The 27577-nt window shown below is 40.1% G+C and overlaps 1 protein-coding gene and 1 pseudogene across 1 annotated transcript in view; one reads left to right on the top strand and one right to left on the bottom strand.

Moving 5' to 3' along the window:
* The first annotated feature begins 348 nt into the window (after positions 1–348).
* LOC110079013 (cytosolic phospholipase A2 beta) overlaps positions 349–27577 on the top strand; it is a 36781-nt gene continuing 9552 nt past the window's right edge. The window contains exons 1-13 of the mRNA XM_078387407.1: positions 349–357; positions 458–589; positions 2710–2768; positions 4628–4670; positions 4896–4959; positions 7117–7244; positions 8468–8548; positions 11058–11228; positions 12471–12607; positions 15838–16060; positions 19075–19192; positions 20054–20191; positions 27040–27144. Coding sequence (XP_078243533.1) covers positions 349–357; positions 458–589; positions 2710–2768; positions 4628–4670; positions 4896–4959; positions 7117–7244; positions 8468–8548; positions 11058–11228; positions 12471–12607; positions 15838–16060; positions 19075–19192; positions 20054–20191; positions 27040–27144 — 1408 coding nt within the window. The remainder of the gene's footprint in view (positions 358–457; positions 590–2709; positions 2769–4627; positions 4671–4895; positions 4960–7116; positions 7245–8467; positions 8549–11057; positions 11229–12470; positions 12608–15837; positions 16061–19074; positions 19193–20053; positions 20192–27039; positions 27145–27577) is intronic.
* LOC110079001 (protein cornichon homolog 1 pseudogene) lies at positions 13768–14190 on the bottom strand (annotated as a pseudogene).

The raw sequence follows: 27577 nt of genomic DNA, 5'->3' as shown, positions 1-27577 counted from the left end.
GACTCCCTGGGACTGTACAGCTTATCTAAGGCCACATTAGCTGGAGGCACAATAGGAAATTGAACTTCCAACCTAAACCACTGAGCTATCTTCACAGAGATAGAAAATGAGACACACAAAGAAGTTACAGTGATACACAGATGAAAATCACTTGAATAAAATATAAATGGACAAGAAAGGAATTGTAGAGGAAAAGAGGCATTTGGGATTCTCCTCACACTCATCAGTAGAGGTTGCAAAAGAAATAAGATTACTGCAGTTGAAAGGCTGCAAGTTCCCTTGTACAGACGTCATCCCATTTATGAGCCTTGCAATCTGGAGGATGCTTACATGTGGAAGTGTCAATCAATGCCAATGGTAAAAACTCAGTTGATTTGGTAGAATGTGGATTAAAGACTGCTATCTCTGTAAAAAAAAAGAATATGCATTTTTTGCATTCCTTTTCTTCTTTTCTTAGAATACTTTAGAGTTAGAGTTCTGTGATGCTAATCCTGCCACCAAGGATGAAACACAATTTACCGTTCTGTTTGACTTGGCAAAAGTCCAGCCTGGAGGAAGAGTCCTTGAGATATTCTCCTTAAAACCTGAGGTGAGGGATGGAACATTCACTTGGCTGCACATAAAAAGCAGATGCTCAGGTTGCTGTCATTCTCCGGGTTTAGTAAATGTCAGATTTCTCAAGTTTTTAATAACTTTATATTTGATTGAACCCATAACTCTTCCTGGTAAAGAAAAACTAGAAATAAACTTTTACTTACTCCATCACAATCGGGATTCCTTTGGATTGATTTTTTTTCCTATGTAGCCCGATGAGTGGTATACAAATTGAATAAATAAATAATAAAATAAATAAATAAACATGTCCCTGAAATACAATTGATGTTAAGCCCAGCAATTCTATTTCTGGAGAATGTGGGAGAATAATAACCACAAACAACTGGCACCCAAAAAGGGGACAGCTGGCAAATATTTCTTTTTTAAAAATTATCTTTATAAGTGGCTCTACAGATTCAACTAAAATGCTATGTATGAAGCTAATTTGAGTGGGAGCCACTGCATAATGGTAGGAGGGCACCTGCCCTCTTTGTAGCTGCTCTTGCACTCCCATTTCTGCCCTTCTGGCATTTTTGCTCATGAGGGATGGAGGGCAAGCTAGACCGTAGAGCCTTCCTGGGGAATGGAGGACAGGGTGATATTGGAGACGACCTGTGCTGCAGCAGGGCTGGCCGTTGGAAGGAATTCTTCAGCTCAACCAGTCTAATGACCAGGTCGGCCCTGTTTAATTAATTAATTTATTTATTGACTTATAGTGTATGAGAGAGATCTGCCAGCTATGAAAAGGGTGCTGAACTTCTGACCTTCATTAGTTTTGGGTTTTAACTGTCAGAAACTCCAGACAATATATCCAGTGCCCAATATATCCTGTGAAAGCTATAGCCTATAAGCTCTGGAGGGTCAAAATGTTCCCACCTCTGGTAGATAAGACAAGCGAAATTTCTCTTGGAAAGTTTTGTACTTGCCATTTTATAAATTGCAATGTGAAGTTATTTTAAGGCCTGCCCAGGCAAATTCGCAACCTACCTGGGTGTTAACATCTTGTGGGAAGCCCTCCAAATGTTGATAACAAAATAGGGTGACTTTCCCCCTTCCCAATATTTCTGTGTTGACAATCAAGTTATTTGTGATACAGGAGTGGTGGGATTTTCCTTTCTGTACTTAAAACTAGCTGTGTGAATTTGCTATTGACAGAGGATTTGTTTTGAAGTGAAATGGTGTTTAACTCCTTTCCTCATCCCAATCAAAATTCTTCCTCTGCCTTTGATATTAACCCTGCAAGCCTGGGGACTGCAAGTACAATACAGTACTGTATGTATTTCTTCTTCAACATAAGAGATGGTAGCTTGGCAGGAGAATTTAGATTAAGAAAGTAGCATGGGACAAAGTATTAACTTTATCCCTGCTAGTACTGCTTCCATAATCACATTAGCAACAGTGTACAGTACATATAATAATTGCACACCGCCAAGTGAAATCTGACTTACGGGGACCCTTTTCAGGGTTTTCAAGGTACAGAATACTCAGACGTGGTTGACCATTCCCTTCTTCTGGGGGCACCCTGGGACTGTGGCGCTTGCTCAAGGCTCAAGTCACAGGAGACACAGTGGGAAATCAAACTCCCAACCTCTGGCTCCATGGCCATATACCTAAACCATATGTAATACTTTGACACAATGTAAACGATTCTGATTTATTTACAGATGACATGTAGAGATGGCTTATACTAACGTTAGGCTACAATCCATGATCTGTACTGATGTAGCTCATGTAACGGGAAGTGCAGGGAGCTAAACTCCAACAAATCTAAATATGTTTCAGTTACATTATGCCACATAAACCAGAAAGGGGGGGGTATGAAAGCAAGTGCTGGTTGTTGTGATTGGCCACAGCAGATGCAACCATTCCTATGAGAATTAAATGCCAGTGGATTACTTCTGTTTGTAGCTATATTGACCAGCCATGGCAGCATATATGGCTCTTGAAAGGGCTGTGGGCTCTGCAATTTCTGAGTCCCAAGTATACTCTGATTGTGGCACAGGTCAGCAACTCCGTGGAATGGATTTGTCAATTATGCCTTTGTACATACAGTGCACATGCCTTTTTGCATTGGTTGCACAGATGAATATTTCATTGTTGTTTTTATGTTACCAGAAAGAAGACTGTTTTGGTAATTATGAATCCCTAGAAGTGGAATTCAAGTTGACAGAAATGTAAGTGATTTATTATGTACAAGCTGGTAAGAAAACATATCATATGTGTACATCTTAGCATACTCATAGGAATTCCACTGTAGATCAGTGTCTGGTGTCAGTAATGGACTGGATCAGGGTTAATAAACTGAAACTGAATCCAGACAAGATAGAGGTGCTCCTGGTTAATTGAAAAGCAGATCGAGGAATAGGGAATCCAGCCTATGCTGGATGGGGTGCACTCCCTCTGATAACACAGGTGCATAGCTTGGGGATGCTCCTTGATTCATCTCTGAGCCTAGGTGCCCAGGTTTTGGTGGTGGCCAGGTACAGTGGGGTCTTGGCTTACGAACGGCCCGAGTTACGAACATTTTGACTTACGAACCACTCTCATAGAAAAATATTGACTTGACTTACATACTTAGATTTGAGTTAAGAACTGAAAAAAAAAACACGTGGGAGGCAGGGAAAGTGCAAAATTTGAACTGTCAGTTAACTGTTGGCCAGTGAAAAGGGTGCCTGTCTGCTTCCTCACTCCTCCCAGCATTTAGAGAGTGGATTGGGAGACAATCTTCAGACTGCTTGGTACTGCCTGGACTGTATTTTCCCTGCCTTCCCTGAACCTTTCTTGACCTAAGAAAAAAAAGAAACAATATCCCCCTCTAGTGGTCGAAGGCAGAATAGCAGCTTCCCATTATTTTTTATGGACGGAAAAGAGCAGATACGGATCAAATGGTTTTCAATGCATTCCTATGGGAAATGCAGATTTGACCTGCAGACTTTTTGACTTGAAAACCGCCTTCCAATACGGATTAAGTTCGCAAGTCAAGGCCCCACTGTATAGCTGAAACTAGTGTGCCAGCTGTGACCATTCCTGGAGAGGTCTGATCCGGCCATGGTGACAGATTATTATTAGTTTATTATTAGAGTACATCCCAGCTGGATGACAATAATGTGCTTTATGCGGGACTGTCTTTGGAAAGTGTTGGGACACTTCATTAGGTCCGAAACGCTGCAGCCAGATTGGTAATTGGGGCTGGTTACTGTACCGATCCATTTCTGGACACAATTCAAAATGCTGGTTTAAAGTCCTAAATGGCTTGGTCCAAGCTGTCACAAGGACTCTGTCTCCCTTTTATGAGCCTACTTAGGTGTTAAGAACATCAGGGGAGCCCTTTCTCTTGGTCCCACAACTCTCACAAACGTGCTTGATAGGAACATGGGGAGAGGGCCTTCTCTGTCACTGCTCTGAGACTCTGGAACTCCCTCTTACAGGAGGCCAGGCTGGTTCCATCTGTGCCTCTACAGGCGGATGTAGACCTTTTTCTTAGGCAGGTTTTCCTTTAGTTGTCTGAGACAGGTTATTTAAATGGATTGCTGTGCCTTGTTGCTTTTAAATGTGTTTTCGGTATTGATTTTATTTACTGTTCTTAATACAATATATGTTTAATTCTTTTCAAATGTTTGTATATTTACTGTTTTTGGCTTTTAAATATTATCTTTTAAATAATGTAAGACACTTCAGGTTCTTTTCAATGAGAAAGGTGGGGTAAAAACATTTTAAATAAATTTTAAAATAAATAAATTGTATCACATCTCAACGCCCATTTAAGAAATCTGGTATCTGGTATCTTTTTTCTATTTTTGGCCTTGTTTTTGTGTATTATATGTATGGAAAACAAGTGAGCTATAAGTTACTGAAAGGAAAAGTTAGTAAATAAATTGAAATGCACTTCTTCTGGATACTCCTTGTGAACACTTTAGTAACTTGGCTGATCAGGGTTTAATTTAGTTTAGTTTGTTCTGAGTAGGATTCTTGGAAGACATGCCCTATCTTACTTGGGTTTTTCTTTTACTTTTCTGTTTTGTCTGACTTTTAGTCTAGGACCTCCAGAACAGCTGATTTCTAATGGTGTCTTAGTGGTAAGATTTTTCTCGACACACATATTTTTCTTGACTCTTATTCTATATTCCATCTTGTTATGGATGTCTTGTCTGCAGGCAGCACTCTGGGATTTATAATAGGAAGGGTGGTGGGAAAAAACAGGAGAAATAATTAAAGTGTGCCATGATTACTTTTGATTTTTCTTTTCCTCCTCACTGCCAGATATGCAAATGTCAGCTTTATTATATGTTTTGCTTTCATAGGCCCGTCAGCTGTCCATCTTGGATGTAAAGGTGAATAGGGAAGACAATGAGAAGCTTCTGAATGGTTTGTCCCTCCCTAAAGCATAAGGCGTCCTACAAACTTGTTTTTAATTCTGTACATTTCATTAGAATTGCAACATTGATTAGTCAATCAGATTACTATATTGAAGTGTCTTAATTAAGTGGAAAGGCATCCCTAACTGATTTGGCAGCACATTAAAAAAGTTAATTATTTTTCTTTATGACTTTATAGACAGAGTAGATAGGAGGGGCCAATGCAGAAGGGAAAACAAATGTACAAGCTTGCATAAATCCTTATATTTAAATGGATCAACTTATTTAAAAATGTTTTAGTCACTTAAAAGATGTTCAATTTAATTAATTTAATTAATTCATATATTTTAGTTAATTGACTTAATGATATGTAATTATTATTCAAGTTTCTAAATAATAAAGGAAGGAATGCCTGTTCTAAAAAGCATCTGCCAATTGTAATTTGAATTTATTATCAGATATTTATAATTATTTATTATTGTTGTTGCTTAAAATATTTTTACCCCGTTTTTCTCTTTAAAAAGGACCCAAGGCGGCTTACATCATTGAAAGACAATATTTAAAGCTGAAAGCAATGAGTATAAAGTGGTAGCTTACATCATTAAAAGACACTATTAAATCTAAAACAATAAGTATTTGAGTACTAAAAAGAAACAAACAGTACAGTGGGGTCTTGACTTGAGAACTTAATCCGTATTGGAAGGTGGTTCTCAAGTCAAAAAGTCCGTAAGTCAAGTCTCCATTGACCTACAGTGCATTGAAAACCGATTAATCCCGTAACAGGCCGTTTTTGTTCCATTTTGGTTTTTTTCTAGTCTGTAAGTCAAATCTCAGTCTGCAAGTCAAACCTAAATTTTGTGGCCAGAGAAGTCTGTAACTCAAAAAGTCTGTAAGTCAAGCCATCTGTAAGTCAAGGGTCCACTATACTCTGAGAGATGGTAAACACAAGTACTGTAGTATTATTGACCCAGTCAGAGCTAAATCCATTTGTAGGGCTGTATCGCTGTCCAAATTCCCTCACAAAAAAGGAACAAACAAACAGTACTCTGAGAGATGGTAAACAGAAGTAGTATTATTTACCCAGTCAGAACTAAATCCATCTGTAGGGCTGTATCACTGTCCAACCTCCCTCACAGCCTTGTTCGGTGATGATGAGAGAGAGGACCTTCTCAATAGTGGTTTCAAGGCTTTGGAATGCACTGCCCCGAGTGGTCCCCAGTCTCTTGTCCTTCTGTCCTCAGGCAAAGACCTTCCTTTTCAAGGAGGCCTTTACTCAATAGTGGGTTTTTTAAAAGGAATGGTCCATCTATTTTTTAAAACTTAAAAAAAAAAGATTTTTATTGGTGTTTTAAAATATTGCTATATGTTTAATTGTTTTTAGTGTGTTCTCTGTAGAGTTTCTAACAGCAAATATGGCATGATTTTAGTTGACTGTAAGCCATCTTGGGTCTCCTAGGGCAGAAAGATGACATTAAAATAAAAGGAAATAAATATTTAATGTTAAGATGTATTTGGTAACTAATATGCAAACATATTGACCAAAATCCTGTTAATTATGTATGATAGTGTATTGTAATTGGCATAATTCTCATTGGCAAATTGCCTATAGTTAAATTAGTGTAAAGATTTTCTCTTCCATACTAAGTCTTATGGCTTTAACATAAAACCTCAATAAGATTTTGGCCATTTAGTGTTTGACTGCAACTGATACTGTATCTATGCTGATAGATCTTAAAGATCTATGCTGATAGATCTTAAACAGTCAAGCTGTTGAAAAAAAGATTCTGCTTTTCATATTCAAATTATAAATGTCAACACTGAATTTTGTTTGCTTTCGAATATCCAGGCCAACCACATTTAATTAATACAGTGATTCTCCATCTTTGCCCTCTTCAACCCCCAGAAGCCCCAGCCAGCAAGGTCATTGATCAGGATATCTAGATCTTGAAATCCAAAATATCTGAAGGACAAAAAGTTAAGAACCACTGCCTAAAGGGGAGAAAATAGTACATTTAGAAGACAAAAGAACACAGTTAATAGATTTTATTATATCTGTTGATATTATTCATACTTAGTATATATAGTGTAGAATTCTAAAGTTAATCTATGAATTACAAAAGTATTCCACTCACAAAATATGTACCTGATTATTGTTCTTGTTTTTTAGCCAAGAAAAATGTTGTGCTTACGGTGCAAGAGTCTTATGAAGGAACACAGAAGACAGCTAAAGATTTAGATTCATTCCGTTTTCATTGCATAAAAAGCTGGGAACCAGTACTAAAAGCAAAGCTTCAGGTAATGACCACCATCATTTATCATGGGGACAAGGAAGTTTTAAAAATCAGATTTGTACTGGATCCTCTCGCTTCCACAACCTCTGTTTCCTTCAGTCTCCTGTCAAATTCAAGTGATGCAAAAAATGATCAATGGGCAGCCCCCTATCTCTTTAGGCTTTGCAGCCACAATAAAGTGCGTCCCCAACTCTAACTGACCACTTTAAAGTCAAAGATTACTTAATAGCTTCCCAATTGTCCTTGGATAGTATTAACTATCCCACAGATACCCCAATCACTTGAGTTTGTATCTCAGGTGTTTATATCACAGCCTCTGTAATCTCTCCCCCAATCCGTTCCACTGAACTGATTGTCCCACTGAACTAGTTTGGATTCCTATTTACAGGGTGCAATATTACAAGGCCTAAGACTTTTTGATTGGTTGTATTAAAACCTTGTGTACATTTCCACTTGCACTTTGCTACCTGTTTAACCATCATATACAGTATCAGGAAAAACTCCCTAACTGTTAGAGTAGTACAGTAATGGAATCAACTACCTTGAGAGGTGGTGATTGTGCCAATACTGGAGGCATTCAAGAGAAATTCAGACAACTACCTGGCAGATATCGTTTGGTTTGTATTCCTGCACTGAGCAAGGGGTTGGGCCTGATGGCCTTATAGGCCCCCTCCAACTTCATGATTCTATGATTCTGTAAAACAATTCAAGCAGCAAGATGTAAAATTGCACAAAGTTGAAGAAATGCCCAAGACCTCTCATTACAAAAAAATTATGAAGAGAATCTGGCAAATGGTTTTGATGGAAAAATTGACCAATCAGGTCAGAATATATAGAGGGGAAATAAAATATGATAAATTTATGAAAACCTGGCAACCTTCATTAACAAATGGCACTAAGTTAAGTAAGGAGGAATACACTATGGAAAATAATTTGGATTGTTGGTTTGGTAGACCTGAACAGGGGGGAGTCCAGAGGACAGATCAAACATGGTTTTTGAGATGAAGATGCTTATCTGGTTTAGGATTGCAGTGAAAACCAACCTTACCGTTGCCTCTGCAGCCTTTATGGATGATGCTCTCTTCATTCATTTGATGACCCTCTTCTTGTTTGATGGGCAGGTTCAAAATAAAGTGAAACTGATACATTGTTTCCAGTGATTTTTATCTTTCTGTGTATCTTCTATATTCTGTGACAAAAGTCTTATGTTCTTCTTTCTTCCCCAAGAGTGTTTCAGCTGAAGAGAATGATTCTGACTACACTTTAGTAGTGCCTTTGAGATTAGTTCCAGCCGAACAGAAAGTCCAAGTATGGCTAAGAGGAGACGAGGCAAGTGCTGCTGCTTCCAATTACTCTTTCATTTTTACACCAGTAAAGCTTGACACAGTTATATCACTATATATTTTAAAATTACATCCCCAAACACTCTTCTCAGGGGAAAAAAAAATCCAAGCTTCCATGTGTGTCATGTAGTCACCTTTTAAAAAATGATTTAAAATATGTTAAACCTGATTCAAGTATGGTTTTCCACCCTAGATGTAACCATGCTCCGAGGGGAGTTTTATTATACATGTCTCCTTTAGTTCCTCCTAGTAGATTCCATGCTGCTTTTCTGGATTCACTGTGACTATTTAATGTTCATTTCTAACTTCTTTAAACTCATTTGGTAGGCAAGCATTGTTTCTCAGTTTTCCTTTTCTGTAAAGTAGCAGTTCTCGGCCTTAATTGTCTTAATTGCATAAGAAGGTCTTTAATTGGAATACAGTATTGCCTTCAGGAATATGACTTCTTTCCATGTTTATTAGAGGCTATTGTGATTCTTTGAGGCTTAAACAGTCCCTATCCATCAAGAGAAATAACAGGAAATAACAAATAGTCTCTAATGAACATGGAAGGAAGTCATATTTCTGAAGACTTCCTCATGCACTTAAGGCTCCTAAGAGACAGAATTGCAACTTAAAACAAAAAGAGCAGCAAGCAATGCTTAATTCCTAGCTAACTATATTAAAGTATGGTAAAATAAATAGTAACTTGCCAGCGCAAAGCAATGCAAGAAGTTAGGAAGCACTGGTCCTGTTGCCCAGTGTTTGAAATGGAATATTGATAATATTATTTTTTATAATAATATGTCTATATTATCGTGACATGATTTAATATTATTATTAATCTTATAACTATATCTGAAAACCACTAATTACTGTATCTGTCTATTAACTTACTTATCTAATTTAAAATAAAAGGAATAAAATACATTAAAGTTTTTAATTTTTAATTTTTATTTATTTATTTATTTGGCATTTGTTATTGTTGCTGTTTTGACTTGTATGTTGCACTACAATACTAGAGCACTCTCTAGGCAGTTTACAACATAATTGTGCAAACAACACTTTGCCCCTCCAGTGATTTACCTTTGTACGTAACCTATCCTTTTATGTGTCTAATGAACTTGTTTCATAATGTTGTTTGGTTTTAGGGAGAAGTTTTGGCATTACATCTCCACTTAACTGGGTGGTAAGTTATTCTGGGTCATCTATTTAAAGTGCTCTTCTTTGCACGACCCCTCCAGGGCATTCAGAAATGACAGGAGTCTGTTTCCTGCATAAATGATAAACAAATGTCTTTAGAAGAAATTACAGAATTATTGTCAGTCAGTCAAATGGGGTTGTGCTTGTTGTGCAGATTAACTTGCCTAGAAAGCATCTGTTTTTTCATTGTGCTAGGTTTGCTCCTTTGGAGTTCTAAGTACAGTTGCATCTAACCATTTTCCCCCAGTGCTCCTTGTATTAAAGTTATTTCTTGTAATTCTGTGTCAAAAGCAGTGTCACTACCATTTAAAGAAATCTCTCCATCCATCATATGTTTTCGAAAATTAATCAACATACATTTGTGAAAAAATAATTCTGGAGTGTACGCTCCTTGACCAACATCCAATAGATGTCTTCTATATGCATGAGGCTATTTGTGGAAATGCTTTTTGTGCTTTCTGGGCTGCCCATTGCATGACTAGATACTTGCTCAGTTGTGCAACCACGATGAACAGCCAGGAAAATGGCCTACATTACTTGCACAATTGCCCTTATGCAATCATGTAAGGCAACAAGTTTATTTCTAGATGACACATGCAAAACACAGAAAAAACTGTATTACAAGAGACACCTCACAGAAGGAAGATCACACCTTACAAGGTGGCCCTTGCTACTTCTGGTCTTTGTATTTGGTTTAAATATTGGACATAAACTCACATATAAATAATCATAGTAGTTCAGAGATAAATGTGTTCAGTTCCTGTTTTAATACAAACTTACCTAATTCTTGAACTGATAAGCAAACTAAAACACAGCTGGCTTGCAAAATTCACAACCTTTGCCAAATTTGTAATGTACTTCCCCAACTGACTGATTATTAAAAATTACAGTCTTGCAAACAAGAGGTGGCAAATATTTGCAATTATCATTCAAATGTTGTGTGTGTGTTATTTATGATAAAAGATTATCATGGCACTGGAGTAAGGCAAAGCAGTTCATGTTAACTGTAGGACTTTATTGTGTCAGAACATTGCACAATTTAAGCAACTTTACAGTGAGTGCTTCTGGAAGTGAAGGATTGGCAGGCTGCACATGATTGCCCACAAGATGCCCGAGTGTACTGTATTCACAATGGTTTATACTCTTTGTGAAGGCTCATTCTGTGTACTATAGCGCAATATCCCTTGAATGAAAGTCAAGTTTTTTTATGGTTGTGTGTTTGACTAAAAGGTCTTAATTGTTAAATGAAACCTGTGTAATTGCAGCTGTTATGAAAACCATCTCTCCTGATTCTATGCTTAAGCTATGACTACTCTTTATATTTGAGGTCACAGAACCTTGATGTCCGTTTGGGATTTGATCTTTGTGCTGATGAGCAGGATTTTCTACATAAAAGGAAGAAGGTGGTTGCTGATGCCTTGAAGAAGCTTTTTCATTTGGGAGAGGATTTACTTGAGCATGAGGTGTGTGTCAGAGTCCTGTGATGATAACCTGTAGAGCATCCAAAACATTTGGGCCACTGTCCTGTTGCCTAAACCCATGGTAATGGGAACACATTCTTTGTTCATCTCTGCATGGCACTGAGGTCGCACTTTAAAAACTACCATAATTTTGGCTTTTACCTTCAAGCACAGTAACTTCTAGAGTGAGGTAGACAACTTCAGGGACACCGTTAGTGTTATTTGTAAATACGGCAGCTGGAGGAATGTATATAAGACATAAGATAAGACATAAAAAATTTATTTGTCATTGCACTCACAAGTGGGTGCAACGAAATGAGGTGCTCTTCCCCAAGGTAAAACTGGACAACACCACTACAAAAAAAATTAAAATATACACAGCACTCACCATACAAATATACCCCATTTCTCCCAGCAATTAAAATTCCACCAAAACTTATGACCCCACATTTAAACTCAATACTGCACTTGGGTAGAAGCTGTTCTTGAATCTACTTGTCCTTGCTTTCAATACCCTGAATCTCCTTCTCGATGGTAATAGTTTAAAGAGCTGATGTCCCGGATGAGAGGAGTCTTTCAGTATGTTAGATATCTTCCTCTTACTTTCAAAGTAGGAGTTGTCCTACTTTGTTGTACAAATACAGAGAGCTGCATTCAGCCCAAAGGCCATAGTGTTGCCCACCCTTAGTGTAAGACTAACAGCAACTAGCATCTCATGGTTTGATCAGAGAGCTTACTGCGAGCCCAGTGCTGGGTGTTTATTCTAAACTTGGCATCAAATCCCCTATGAACTGAATGTGAGTATTTCATCAAGAGAGAACTTTATTTTAGGGGATGCACATCACTATGAAAAATTCTCATGCTTCCTAATATTTCTGATTGCTTTGTGGCAAAGAAGGAATGTGTTTATTTCCATTTCTATGCATTTTGAGTAGAAAGAACAGCAGCGTCTGGGGAACCCCCTTCCTCCAAATCCTGTCTTCCATATTTACAGAGTGATTTTTAATACTTTTGTTGTCAATTCCTTTCCAAATTTTGGAGGCTTCTATATTAATTTTGAATTAGCCTAAATCAAGGCTAGTTTTGTGAACCAAAGCATAGATAAGAATAGGATAGACTGAATGTAGGCACCTATTGAGTGATTAGTGTGAGCTAATTTTTTAAAAAATATATATCCAAGATTAGGTGAGTTGCTAAAATCATTGGTTACCGTTTTGGTGATGTTGTTCCTCATATTTTTAACAGGTTCCGGTGGTAGCTGTTATGGCAACAGGGGGTGGAATCAGAGCTATGACTGCACTTTATGGTCATCTCTTAGCACTCCAGAAACTGAACCTTTTGGACTGTATTTCATATATTACCACTGCTTCTGGATCAACATGGTAAGGATGCAGAAAAGTGTGCTGTATTTGATTAAAATTCAAGCTGTATTGGGCATAATGCAGTAAAAATTATGCAAGTTGAAGGTCAAGTGAAGTCAGTAGAACAACACACATATGTCTGTCTGATTTTTCATGACTAGTGTTCTGTGGACAATGGGACTGCAATCACTGGTGTTTTGTGGTGCAGTCTATTAGACAGAGTTTAAATCCTCCTTCAGTCATTACAAAGTTTTTGCCCCCATCTTTCAGCCAAAAACGAGAGGAGTGGCCTGTAGGTCTATGTGTCATGTGTTATGAAGTTGAAACCAAATCACAGCAACCCAAATAGGGCTTTCAAGGTAATTGATATATTTAAGGAATAGTTTTACTGCTTCCATTCCCCCAGTGAATTTCCAAGGGTCAAGCAGGAACTTAGACCCAGGTCTCCTGAGTCCTAGTCTGTCACTCTTTTCACTTCACCACACCTGTCCTTTTGCACAATTGTAGAATACCAATTTATTCGAAGAATTTCCTAAACCCTTTCAGCAAGTATTATCATCATGACAGCAATTCCAATATCTCCTATGAAAATGCACTTGCAATTATCAACAATCTGTCATTGTTGCAAACGTCATGTGGAAGGAGGAAATTGTTGGTAAATAAAGGGTGCTTGTTTCAGTTGGGGAGGGAGTTGCCAACTAGCTCTATCCCCTGTCAATTAAGCAATTCCCCTGATTCTCATATATTCATCTATGACACACACAGGTTACCTACCCAGCTGAGCCACTATAAAATTCAGTAAACAAAAATCCTCTATCATAATAAGGACAGCAATTAATACAATTATACTTGAGGGTATGGCTGTTCCTTATGGAGTGCGGGGTCAAAACTGTCCAAAGCCAGAGATACGTAATTGCTTTACATTAATTATATGTAATACTCATCACTTTAAACTTCCCAGTATATTTTTAAGTCTTTCTATGGATATTAAAGAATGGATACATCTGGGGGTGGGATGGGGGAATGAGAAAAGAAGGCATTTCCACCCGTCTATTGCAATTTGTCATTATCAGAGTCCACAGATTTGAGTCTTGATACCAGATTCTTCAAAAAAATAATCCATTGTAGTGTGGCTTTTCTGCATGCACTTTGCTGGAACCAAGTCTGCTAGGTGTCATCTTTTAAGAGCTCATCAAAATATAAATCATGCCATATAGATAGTTAAAAAAAGGATAGAAGGTAAAATGCTAGTTTGAACCATCCTTCTTTCTGGCAATATGCTAAAATATCTGCATTCATGATGGTTGTTGGATCATAGAGACCAGGTCCACTCCTCACAGGTCTACTCATATACCTCCAAATGTGGTAAGCCAACAAAGGCGTATTGAGTCCCAGTGTAAGCCATTCCGTTGCACACAGAAGAATGCATGGATGAGTTACTCCGGAAGTACAAGAGGGTTAAGCGTATTATACTGCTCTATGGGATTCTTGTATTCAGTCTTCAGCTCATCAAATGCTATAATATGCCAAATGGCGAAGAAGATGAAAGTGGCAGTGAGGAGCAGCGCCAGCATGTAGCAGAAGGTGGTGAATGTGAATGCCATGCTGGCGGGGGTGGGAGGCACGGATCAAGCCCAGCCTGGCGGCGGCGACGCACAACTGATGCTGGGATGGATCATTCAGGGTGGCCGTGGTGGGCCCAGAGTGTGAAAGAGTGGCGGTGGTGGTGCGGGAAGGCCAGTGTGCAGGCGCAGCAGAGGGCGGTGGTGGCAGCGAAATGAGGCTAACACCCCGCCTTGCCTTGGGTGCGCCACAGCGGCCACTTCAATTCCCCTGGTTGTCTGTGTAGGGTCAGGGGAAGCGAAATTCTTTTTTAAAATATCTGCTAGATCATTGCTGATACAATGAATCATTTCAATTAAAAATATTTGGGGGGGCTGTTTGTCTATTGTTGATCAAGAGACTGCCTATAGCTGCAGTTTTGATCAGCCATGCACAGACAGGAAAATACTGTTTTAAAAAAAGTGATTCATCACATCAGTGATTATTTAATAGGTGTAAATAGGTGTTGTTGTTGTTGTTAATTATTTCACCTCCCCTGACCCTCCACAAATGATCAGAGGAAACATTCAGTTTCCAGCATCCTGAAGCGGCTTGTAAGCCACTTTGGAATACCAGAAATCGACACCGGAAGGAGCTGTAAGGCTCTGGTTTAGCCCCTTCCAAGTTACCACACTTGCCGATAAAGGACTAAACTGCAGCACTCCAACCTGTACTAAAAGAGTAGAACCCCCTGACAGGAGTTTAAAAAGATGCAGACTGGGACAAATTGGTCCATTCCAGCCACATCCATGTGTGGATGCTAGAAAAAAGAGCAGACCAACCCAACCCACCAGTGCACCAAAACAGTGGGACAAATGCCTGCGTTGGTGGCCTTTAACTCCAAATGTGCAACTTCTAGTGCAATGTGCTTTGTGCTGGCAGAGTGACATCAGTGGATACAGCTCACAGACACAGAGATTGAAACTGTGTCTAGAAAAACTGGAGGTTTGCTCTCCCTGTAAGGCAAATATTAGGTTGATAAGGGAGAAAGGAAAGGAGAAGGAGATTTCTAAATTGATGCACTGGTTTCTATTCACACTGAATGATTTTTTTTACCAGGGCTCTCTGATTGCAATGCTTCTGTGGAATCACAGGACTGAGTTAGAATATATCTGATTTAATATATCACAGGACTGAGGTAGTGTTTGTTCTTCTTCTCAAGTGCAAGAATATTGAAAGCATTTTGGATTCAAAAAGCTGTTCAGGTTTCAGAGCTACTGCTGTGTTGTATATCACAAAACCTGTGGCGTTAAGGGTTAAAGAGCCTAATTCCTCCAAATTGCAAATGCCCCTCTTGTACAAAATTTGCTGAGTTTATTATTTGAAAATTTTGCAGGCGTGACCCTCTCAGAAAAGACCACTATCTCAACATTCATTCATTCATTCATTCATTCATTCATTCATTCATTCATTCATTCATTCATTCATTCATTCATTCAAAAAAAAATTACCCTGCCTTTTTCCTCAAAAGGACCCAGTTATGCTGAAAAATGTGAGAATGATATCTCAAGTCCTTTAAAAAAATCAAAATGTAAACGGATCTGTAGCATGAAACCTCCAATGTGCATTGCATGAACTCCTTTATGTGAACAATATTAACAGACAAATCCATGTTTTGTTCAAAGCTGATCTTTTTTCCCCTACTTTAGGACTTTGACCGACTTGTACAAGAATGCTGACTGGTCACAAACAAGTTTGGAAGAACCCATCAAGCAAATTAAAAGTCAGATAATGAAGACCAAAGAGGCTATAGTTTCTATTGAAAAACTGAAATATTATCACAAGGAGTTGGTTGAGAGAGTTGAAATGGGACATCTTCCATCTTTTACTGCTCTCTGGGCCCTTGTTCAGGAAGCTGTCCTACATGATAAAGTATGCATTTGATTTATGAGGCAATCCCCCCTCCCTCCCAATCAAGGGCTGAAGCCTTCACAGGATAAATCACTCTCCTATTGGGGTCATCCTTCTTCTGTTCAGGGATTCCTCTTTATGTGTGCAGTATTTAGGCTGACTTAGGCTGAATATCAGGAAAAAACATCTTAACTGTTAGAGCAGTATGACAATGGAACCAATTACCTCGGAAGGTGATGAGCACTCCAACACTGGAGGCATTGAAGAGAAAATTGGACAACCGTCTGTCAGATCTGCTTTGATTTGGATTCCTGCATTGAGCAGGGGGTTGGAGTCAATGGCCTTATAGGTCCCTTCCACCTCCATTATTCTGAGATTCTATGATTCCAGTCAGAGGAAAGGATGCAAGCCATTTGCAGGGTTTGGATTACAGCAGAGATAGGCAAGGTGAGGATCCTGGTACCTCCCAACTCTCTCTGACCACTCCATGCCTCCTGTCACTGTCATAATAGTTTTGATTTATTCAAGGCCAGTCATGCTTTCTAAAGGATGTAGTTGCCCATTTTGTATGCTCATGTGTAAGTTTTTTTCCCCTTCAAAATCTGCCACTTCTGGTCTTGGAAAAAAATGGTTTCATTGAGCCTAAGAGGCTATGGGGATGCAAATGTAGCAAAGGGGCCAGCTGTGTGTGTCCCCTAGAAGGCATGACTTGAGGGCAACTGATGTGTCTGAAGGGTTCAGGGCCATGTCGTATAGGGAAATCTTGTGAGGTCCTAAGGGACAGCTGTCTTCCAAATCATTGTCAGTTGCCTGCCCACAACTTATACAGTGTGTCTGACAAAGCAGTCTTCTACCGTCTGGCAATCCTTTGAGGTTACAAATGCCATTAATGTTATATGGTCCAGCGTAATCACAGTGCACTTATCTCTGCGCAGGTAATTCAAACCCTTCAAGCTGAATGGATGATTATATAGGCATTTAGCCTGCTTATTGGTCCACTTCCATCCATCGCTACTAGAAAAACCATAGCTTTGACTATGCGGACCTTTGTTGGCAAGGTGATGTCTCTGCTTTTTAAGATGCTGTCTAGGTTTGTCATCGCTTTCCTCCAAAGAAGTAGGCGTCTTTTAATTTTGTGGCTGCTGTCACCATCTGCAGATCATGGAGTCCAGGAAAGAAAAATCTCTCACTGCTTCCATATCTTCCCCTTCTATTTGTCGGGAGATGATGGGATCAGTGGCCATGATCTTAGTTTTTTTGATGTTGAGCTTCAGACCATTTTTTGTGCTCTCCTCTTTCACCCTCATTACAAGGTTCTTTAATTCCTTCTCACTTTCTGCCATCAGACTGGTATCATCTGCATATCTGAGGTTGTTGATATTTCTTCTGGCAATCTTAATTCTGGTTTGGGATTCCTCCAGTCCTGCCTTTCTCATGATGTATTCTGCATATAAGTTAAATAAGCCAGGGGACAATATACAGCCTTGTCGTACTCCTTTCCCAATTTTGAAGCAATCAGTTGTTCCATAGCCAGTTCTAACTGTTGCTTCTTGTCCCACATATACATTTCTCAGGAGATATATAAGATGGTCAGGCACTGCCATTTCTTTAAGAACTTGCCATAGTTTGTTGTGGTCCACACAGTCAAAGGCTTTTGTATAGTAAATGAAGCAGAAGTAGATTTTTTTCTGGAACTCTCTGGCATTCTCCATAATCCAGTGTCAATCTCTTAGCAACAATTAAAAAGAAATGCTGACTGTCACTGCTCCCCTGCCCCCTAAAGGAGAGCTATGAGGAAGTTTTCAATTAAATGGATTCCCCCAAAAGAAAGTATTAATGATCTTAAGCAATCCTTCACTTTAAAAGGAAACCTTTTGTAATGAACCTTTTCTTTTAAAGTGAAGGAAGATCTTGATTATGCTAAACAGGGTTGCTTGAGGTGCAGTATCGTTTCCTGACCTGAAACCACCTGATCCTTGGATGTAAATGCAAGAATCGCACCATACACTCCTGCCCAGTCTTGAGTGATCCTATTCAGTTCAATCCTTCCTGCTTCAGTTTGGCCATCTAGGCAAGCCCATCGTTAGTTGAAGTGTGAAGTAAATGGAGAAATAAGAGATTGTGCAGTGCAATCACAAAATGTTGCTGCTAAACAATTTGACGGTTTATTTCATTTTTACATGTAACCTAATTCAGGGTGAAGTGACTTCTCCTGTCACTTTGCAGCTTGCTGGCTTTTTCCCTCCCCCCCTCCTTCTGTTTTGGTGGTTGATGGTGTAACAGTTAATGCTATAGCATGAGGGGTCGGGGTTAGTATTATTTCCTAGAGTATAAAAAAAATCTAGCCCTTTGTAGTGGACAGATTGTGATAATTCGGGACTTCTTGGTCATCTTCTTTGGACCTTGACAGACTATCTACATCTGATCTACTTGCTCCCTAATACCCCAAAATCTTTTGATTCCCAGAAATGGCAAACAACACAACTTAGAAGCTTCTGCCCCCATTTACCATTTCACACAATGCCCCCCAAGCCTGTTTCAAAACTCAGAAAAAAGTCTCCCCCCCCCCCAGCAACAGGGGTGACCAGCGGATCACATTTAGTTTCATTAAAAGGCTTTTCCAAAAAGCTAAGGAGTCCTGAGAAGTGAAATTCCATACAAATGGCAAATCATGCCCCCTCTGAGGTGCATGCCATTGGAAGGGCAAATTTTACTTTTGTTTGTGTAAGACATGACAGGGGTGACTGCACTGGGGTAGTAGCAGACTAAGATGCACTTGACCCACTCTTTTATATATGCAGATAATATAGCCAACTGCTGTAGCACTGTGCAGATGGAACAAATTCAGTACAATAATCATAATCACTCTTTAATACTGGCTGTGTGTGAGGGTGTGGGGTGTATACTAAACAGAAATGCCTGCAAAAACTCCACTTGTGAAAATAATGTCTAAGTTGAACTCTGTTTTTCAAAAAATGTGTTACTAATAAATAGCTTTAATGGTCTTGTGTTTTCCACTTTCACTTTGATTTTAGCCAAATGACTGCAAACTCTCAGAACAACGCCCAGCTTTGAATAGGGGCCAGAACCCTTTTCCTATCTATACAGCCATCAATGTGAAAGACAGACATATCAGCACCTTTAACTTCAGAGGTAGGTATCAACTTGTCTACTATAAAGGAATCTTTCAGACTGAAGCATCCAACATAATGCTAACTTTCCCCCTTTTCTCCTTCTCTGTGTTAGCCCTCATTTAAAATTTCTTTCCTTGAGAAGACAAATTTGCAGTGAAAGCTTATATTTCAAGACTTCAAATTATGATGTATAATCTAAAGAAAAGATAAGAAGAAATTACATGGTTCATGGTTATTAACCTGTGTTGGTCCATGGAAGAGGTTACAAGGGCCACGAACCTACTTTTTTCATATAGAAAATGTTTATAACAGGACGAAAATCAGTTCTATGTCTGTGGGAGAGTAGAAGGTTAAGAAAAGCAGTTCACAGTGCCTTTGTGTAGGTGATGCAAATGCCCGGACATGCCATGAAATTTACAATACTTCTCCTCCTACCACAAAAAAAAATCTCATTTATTTTATTTTTTTATTTTTTTATTTGATTTATATCCTGCCCATCTGGTCTATATGACCACTCATTAGTAAGTACTGTATATGTAGTAAAGTCCTCATTGTACTTTGGTTGCTCTCTTTCACTGTTACTTTGCTGGGATTTACTATGCTTTTATTCTATAAATACTGAGTGATGCAAGCTCTTTTCTAATGTGGACTATTGCCTACTATTTCTTTCTATTGCTTTACAAGTAGATTTTTGCAAGTTCTTACCACGATTTCATAATAAAAATGGGATATACTGGTTTCTTGTCTAGCAATATTCATCCTTCCAACGAAGTGTCTGTTGGGGATGTTAGCTTAATCATTATCCGGTTCATTTTTATGCCAGCAATGTAGCTATTGAGTTGAGGGTCATCCAATCTTCTAATAATCTTTTTATTTGCAGAATGGGTGGATTTCAATCCTTATGAAGTTGGGTTCCCAAAATATGGAGCATACATTCGTACAGAAAATTTTGATAGTGAATTTTTCATGGGAAAGGTGGTGAAGAAGATTCCAGAATCTCGGGTTTGTTATCTGGAAGGTGAGCTAAAGTGGAAAACACAGCAGTGGATATCAGTCTAAGATGGAGAAACACATAGGCTACTTTTGTAATTCTTCATTAGAGGACTTGTCAGCTCATACATTGATCCTCAACATAAAAAAGAGCCATTTGTCTCCATTTAGAAAGCTTGTCCATTTGGGTGCATTAACAAAAACCAGTCAGAACAGTGTCACACCCTTCACAGAGACAATCTTGAAGATTACTCAGGAAGCCAGGTTTTTCATGTACAAGCAGACAGCTTCCCTAATGTCCCTATTTATTTATTATTATTATTATCATTATTTATTCAATTTATATACTGCCCATCTGGCAATCAGGGCCACTCTGGGCAGTTTACAGCAGATAAAACAACAGAGTAACAAAATAATACATATACAAAATAATAATATTACAATTGGGGCATAAATCAAATATCATAAAGTGCAGTAAAACAAGTACAATATAATAAATTACAATTAAAAGGATAAAATATCAAAGACAAGAAGCATGACAATGTGATGGATGTTATTTTAGCAAACACTGTTGTATCATATAGCTGTTTATTCAGAGAAGGCCTGCTGAAATAGCCAGGTTTTTAACAGCTTCCTAAATATACCCAGTGAAGGGGCCAGGCAGACTTCGGGTGAGAGAGAGTTCCATAGTTGTGGAGCTACCACCGAGAAGGCCCAATTTCTAGTGGTTGTTTTCCGGACTTCTCTTGGGGTCAGAACTTTCAACTCTCCACATATTGGACACAGAGCTCCAAAACTCCTGATTATCTCTCCCCCCACGGCCTCATATAGATATTAAATAACATTAGGAGATGATTGACCCCTGTGGGACCCCACAATTGAGAGTCCACAGAGCGGACAACATCTCCCCAAGCTGAACTCTCTGGGGATAGGTCCTCCAGAAAGGATTGGAGCCAGGCCAAGGCCTGACCACCGATCCCCAATCCTGAGACCCTCCCCAGGAGGATACCGTGGTTGACAGTATCAAAGGCCACTGAGAGATCAAGAAGGACCAACAAGGATGTTTTGCTCTCATCAGCTTCTCTCAGGAGGTCATCTTGCAGGCCAGCCAATGCCGCCTCTGTGCCATGACGCTGCCTGAACCCGGATTTGAACAGATCAAGGGCATAGGTCTCCTCCAGGAGAGCCTGAAGCTGGTTGGCCACCAGTCTGTCCACCAGCTTGCCAATAAAAAGGGACATTGGTGACTGGACAATAAGTGTTAATATCATTAGCCACCAGATAGGTCTAATAAGTGTCTCCTTGAGGGAGAGGGAAACCCTGCCTTCAAGGAGACCCATTAATAATAGCCTCCACCCACTTTCAAGAGCCAGGCTGGGCAAGGATCTAGTGAGGAAGTGGTGGCCCTGCAGTGATCAAGGACCCTGTCAACCTCAGCTGACGTCACAGGCTGAAATTGTGTTAACATTTCCAGGCAAGGTGATGTGCTGGATGTCTCAGCTCAATCCACTGATAAAGAGGAGATATCTAGGTCCCGGAGGATGGCCTCCACTTTTTGTTTAAAGAAGGCCGCAAATTGGTCACGGGATGCTACTGGGAGGCCTGTCCCTGTGACCAATGCCGGATAAATCACGTACAGTGTGGAACAGATCCACTTGATGGTCCTGGGCTTTGCTTATCCGGTGAGCAAAGTAGGATTTTCTTACAGCCTTCACCTTGGCGAAGTAGATATTTGATGCAATTTTAGGTTATTTACTGTCAGGGCCTGTCTCCAAATGCTCTGTAGCCTCCTATCACGCTTCAACCCCCTCAGCTGTTGGTTACACCAGGCAGCTGGCCAGGGTCGAGAGTGGAGAGGGTGTTTATGAGTGATCCTGTCAGCTGCCCTGGAGGCTGCCACTTACCATTCATCCAGCAGAGCATCACAGGAGCTCCAACAAGGTCAGCCAGTATCCCCCACATTGCATCTTGGAAACCAACAGGATCCAATAGCCTGTGAAGGTGGACGATCTTAACGGGTCCTTGCTTCCCATTGGGGTGTGTGTGTACCACTGAGAGATTACATTTTATTAGGTGGTGGTCTGACCATGACAAGAAGACTGATATAAAATTGGTCACCATCGGTCCACTCTCTCTCTGGCATGTGGAGAATACCAGGTCTAATGTGTGACCCGCCACGTGGGTGGGGCCGTTGACAAACTGGGACATGTCCAAGGAAGCCATAGTTTCCAAGAACGCAAGAGTTGGACCTGTGGCTCCAACTTCAGCATGAACATTGAAGTCACCCAGGACAATTAGTCTGGGGGACCTCACTGCTGCCGGCGAGACGAAGTCCGCCAGCTCTGGAAAGTGCTGGGTAAACCAGCACCATCCCAAAACCATCCCTGGTCCCTACAACACGTGGAGGGTCTCAATGCCCAGGATGCTCAAGGCAGAGAACCTAACAACATCTAAGGTGTTTTTATAAATAATGGCAACTCCCCCTCCCTTGGACGTGGTGGCGCTGCAGGCTAAACCGCAGAAGCCTATGCTGCAGGGTCAGAAGACCAAGCAGTCGTAAGATCGAATCCACGCGACGGAGTGAACTCCCGTCGCTTGTCCCAGCTCCCACCAACCTAGCGGTGCGAAAGCATGCAAATGCAAGTAGATAAATAGGGACCACTTCGGTGGGAAGGTAACAGTGTTCTGTGTCTAATTCGCACTGGCCATGTGACCACGGAAGATTGTCTTTGGACAAAACGCTGGCTCTATGGCTTGGAAACGGGGATGAGCACCGCCCCCTAGAGTTGAACACGACTGGACAAAAATTGTCAAGGGGAACCTTTACCTTTACCTTTACCCCCTCCCTGACCCTCCAGTTTACCTTGGTGCTGGATGGAATATCTGGGTGGGCAAATTAATGGAAGGGCTTCACCGCCCTCTGTGCCCACCCAGGTCTCAGTAATACAGGCCAGATCCGCTGTTTCATCCAATATCAAGTCTTGGATTAGCTGGGCCTTATTCAAAGCAGATCTGGCATTTAACAGCATCAAGGATAGAGTGGAGGGTTGGCTGACCCAGTTATCTTGATTCTGGTCTCTGGCAACAGAGCTAGAATAAGAGGCAGCCTTCAACCATCTGGCCCCCGTTCTTTTCAGTTTAATTGCTGCTGTGCCAGCACCATACCTTCCTCTACCCGTAATAACTGGTATATTTTTCATTTCTCCTGGGTGACAGGCCTATTGACTCCGGTGTAGATGTTTTGTAATAAAGTGCAAAGAAGGATAAAGGGTGGTGCAGAAAAAGTGCAGTAGTAGTATGTATTAAAATAATTTATTGATGGATTAATTTAGCTGTACTTAATTATCATATAGTAGAATAACTGATCAATAGTAATTTCAAGAGATTTTGACTTAATCTATTAAATTAGATTTAAAGCCAGATTCCAACCCCGCCCCGCCCCCTGATAGTAATGTTAGAACACAGAACTGATGGAATTGTAATAGAACGTCTGTGGGGGATAAATCAGATTTAAATATTATTAATTAGAGTAGATGTCTAATTTCATTAATGAGAGACTAACCTTTAAAAGCTCTGTCTATCGCATTAGTTGCTTGTTAAAACCATCTTATGGGTAGTTCTTCCCAGCCTAGTCGTGACTTGCGCTCGCCTTCCTACACTTACTATCGCCTTCTTAAAAGCCCCATCTCACAGCCCTGCATGACCAACACAGTGGTGCCTAGCTTAATGATGATAATTGGTTCCTTAAAAATCAGTTAAGCAATTTCATCGCTAAGTGAAACACAGTTTCCGATAGAAATGCATTGAAAACCGGATAATCCGTTCCAATGGGAACAGATTGCCGTCCTTAAGCGAAAATCGCCATAGGAAACATCACTAAGCGAAACACGGTTCCCCAATTGAAATGCATTGAAACCTATTCAATGCATCTCAATGGGGGGAAAAATTACAACAAATTTAAAAAGAGTCGGAACAAAGTCAAATTAGTTTAAGAAAGGGTTTAGTAAGTGCACTTATGATTTCAAGCATTCTAAACATTTTTAAACATTTTTAAACATTTAAAAAATAGCCAACATGAGGCTGTCAAAACCATTGTTAAGCGAAACAGGGGGACCCAAACTGTCATCGCTATGCGAAGCATGGTCCCAAACATCGCTATGCTAAAATTGCCCATAGGAACCATAATTAAACGGAGCGTAAGATCGCTCCAAAAAAGTCATCGCTAAGCCATTTCATCATTAAACAAAGCAATCGCTAAGTGAGGCACCACTGTAATTGTTTTCATTCATTTATAGTTCTTTCATGTGGGGAAATAGTAGCTGATGGTCAATTTCACAGACTATTATCAGTCTGTCCATGCCTTTCTGCAGTGATGAATTGCCACTGACTCACTGATCTTTAGTTGCGTGGGTGATCTGAAATGGAGGACCCCCTGTCCAGGGGGCAGGGTGTCAAAGAATATCAAGCCTCAGTTCACCATCTTATAATAGACATCACTCTCCCCCCTTCATACAGCACTCCAGTTTGGTGCAGCGACAATCATTTTCACATTCGTCATCTCAATAATGAGTAATGAATAGTCGATCCCTGTAAAGAACAGCGGCATCCCATCCAGTCCTATAAATCCCATAAATTGTAAAAATGCCCAGATTATGATGGGCAGTCAGGATAATAAGATGGCAGTGAACCCGTCGTTGTCCTCTGAGCCAGTGCCATTTGTTGTGAAAATTGTCTGATTGGCGCTAACATCATGAGGTCCCAGTTCTATAGCTAGGAGTCTGAATAAAGGGACTAACCGGCATTACCAGCAAGCTGCCAGTCATGCTTACCAACTGATGAGTATGATCAGCTGGGTCCCGAAGTCTGCTTGCTCTGCTAGAGATGTATCATGCAGTTTTAACAGCTTTATGAGTGCTTGTGGCTTCCATGGTGTCGAACAAGGGGAGGAAAAACAACTCCAAGCCTCCCGTGATATCTAAGGAGAGCACCTAGCCCGAGGTTTTCTCTCACCTCCTTAAGTTTCCTCTCACTGACAGCCCCTCTAGTCACTCGCTGTATTGCCGGGGTCTGGTTCCCTTTTGGTTTTCCTTAGCGACAATAAGGAAAACCAGAGGGAGATAGAGGGAGTTTGATAGAGGGAGTTTGCTGCATGCTGCTAGTAATAATCCATCATTGAGCAGGAACAGAACATCCAGATTACATAGAAGCAAAATCAGTAAAACGGGAATTAAAAGACTAATTAAATAGAGACAGAACAAAAAATGGAGAGCGAAAATAACAAACAAAAAAGAAGACAGACAAAGACCGGGTCAATAGTGTCTTTTACCTGCCATGTTGGGGAAAGCACACTTTGTTGGCCTTGACAATCTCTTACCTATCAGTGGTTCCCTAGGCACAATTTCATTCATGTCCATTTCACCCTTTACTTCTTCCTTCACGTGTCACAGCTCATTCCACTGGAGCAGCTGCCACATCAATAGCCTTTTCTACAGATGCTCCTCTGGAAGAAATCTGATAAGGTCCACCCTTCCACATTTACGAGGCATTGTAAGATAGACAAGAATGCCACAGCTGTGGTCTCTTTTGACAGGAAGGTGCTGCAGCAGGCATTTCTGATTCTTGATTTTTCCCTACGATTGATTAGTTTGGACATGCTTAGGTAAGGCCCATTCCTTGATGGCACCTTTCTGCAGACTAAGAATAAGACATTGGCTTGTGTCCTTTACCCTTTCTGTGTTGTGTTACGAAACCAAACTGGGCGAAGCTAAAGGGGATAAGCGTGACAACGTTCTTCAGTGTACAGTACCCAGGCTTTGTGTGGTGGTGATGGGCTAACCCATCCCTTCACTTTAGACCAAAACAAACCTTCATAGAAGGTACACCGGTGTCCCATTCCCTGAAAGGAAATGCCTGTTGGCCCATTTTCCCACTGCTAGTGTCTAAACTTTAGAGCACACTCCACATTGATTCATGCAACTGCCCTAGTGCCTTCTGTGATTAATTAAGGTCAACATGTGCTGGCTTCCTTGTGGGACTTGTTTTATGGCACCTGCTTTCAGAAATGAAGAATATGGATGGGATCACACACTAGATCTCTTTGAGACAGCTGACTTTCATGTGGATTCTACCTTGTTCAAAGACCATGTGAAAAGATACAGAAGTCTCCGTAACACAGCGGTTTGTCTTCGGAAAGACCTTTTATTCATTCAACTTTTGTTAAAAGCCTACTTGCAGAACCAAGCTGGGGAGGCAGCTGGGGAAAGAAAGAAAGACAGTGACTAAGGAGTGAATGAGAGACTTGTGATGAGTGATGGTGTGAATGTGTGTGTGTATACATGGGTGGGAATATAAGAGTGATAAGGTCAGTGGATTGATCAAGCCACTAGCAGTTAACTCTCAAAGGATTTTTCCCAGAAGAAATGAGGCCCGCAGGAAAATGTTTCCTCACCCTTGAGATAAAGCAAAAATCTGATTGTGTTCTCTGTCCTTCACCAACACAATCTCATTCAATTTGTCTTCTACGATTCACAGTAACTTGATGTTAAATTAAAATATTAATTTATATATGTTGATTCTGTTGTTATTTTTGAGCAAATGCAACTCAAAAGCAAGGGTGAGTGATACCTTTATTAAACCACTAAAGATCTACAGTCATAAGCTACTTTTTGAGTCCATACAGGTCTTCATCAGGCTAGGTACCACAGACCTGTACCATGCTTAGGCCTGATGAAGGCCAGCACAGAGTTGAAAGCTAACTGATGTCTTTATCAGTCTAATAAAGTTATCACTTACCCTTGTCTTTGTACAAGGGCCACATGCTTTTTATCTTTTTAGTTCAATAGATGGAGTAACTTCCCTCTATCGTTCATCTTGCAGGTATCTGGACTAATATTTTTTCTCGAAATCTACTGGATGGTTTATATTGGTCCTCAACACCAGCAGAATTTTGGGAACGATGGGTCAAGGACATGACAGATAAAAGTAAGGATACCAATGCTAACCACTGTATTTTGCTTGAGGGTACAATAATATTGTATACATGGGAGATCTCATATATGTAGTGGCTACTACTGGTATTTTCAATGATAATTTAAAATGGTTTGTTCCAACATTGAGATTGCGCTACAGATTGGTTGGTTTGACAGGTCATTCTTTGGAATCAATAACAAGTACATTTGGATAGATGATAAGTGGAGTATTAAAATTTAAAAATGTTAAACTTATTTAAAAACAAAACAAAACAAGCCAGGTTGTCTATTGGGAACATAGGGGGCTCTCTTATACTGAGTCAGCTCATTGGTCCATCTGTACTGTACTGGCCTTGACTCTTTACTAACCAGCAACATCTCTCCAGCATTTTTGACAGGTCTCTACAAGATGATGTCAAGGCCTTGATTTATGTTTTGACACTCAG

This window comes from Pogona vitticeps, chromosome 1 (genome assembly GCF_051106095.1).
Source record: "Pogona vitticeps strain Pit_001003342236 chromosome 1, PviZW2.1, whole genome shotgun sequence".
NCBI classification, from domain to species: domain Eukaryota; kingdom Metazoa; phylum Chordata; class Lepidosauria; order Squamata; family Agamidae; genus Pogona; species Pogona vitticeps.
The sequence above is the reverse complement of the archived record's forward strand: the minus strand, read 5'-3'. Positions and strand labels throughout refer to the sequence as shown.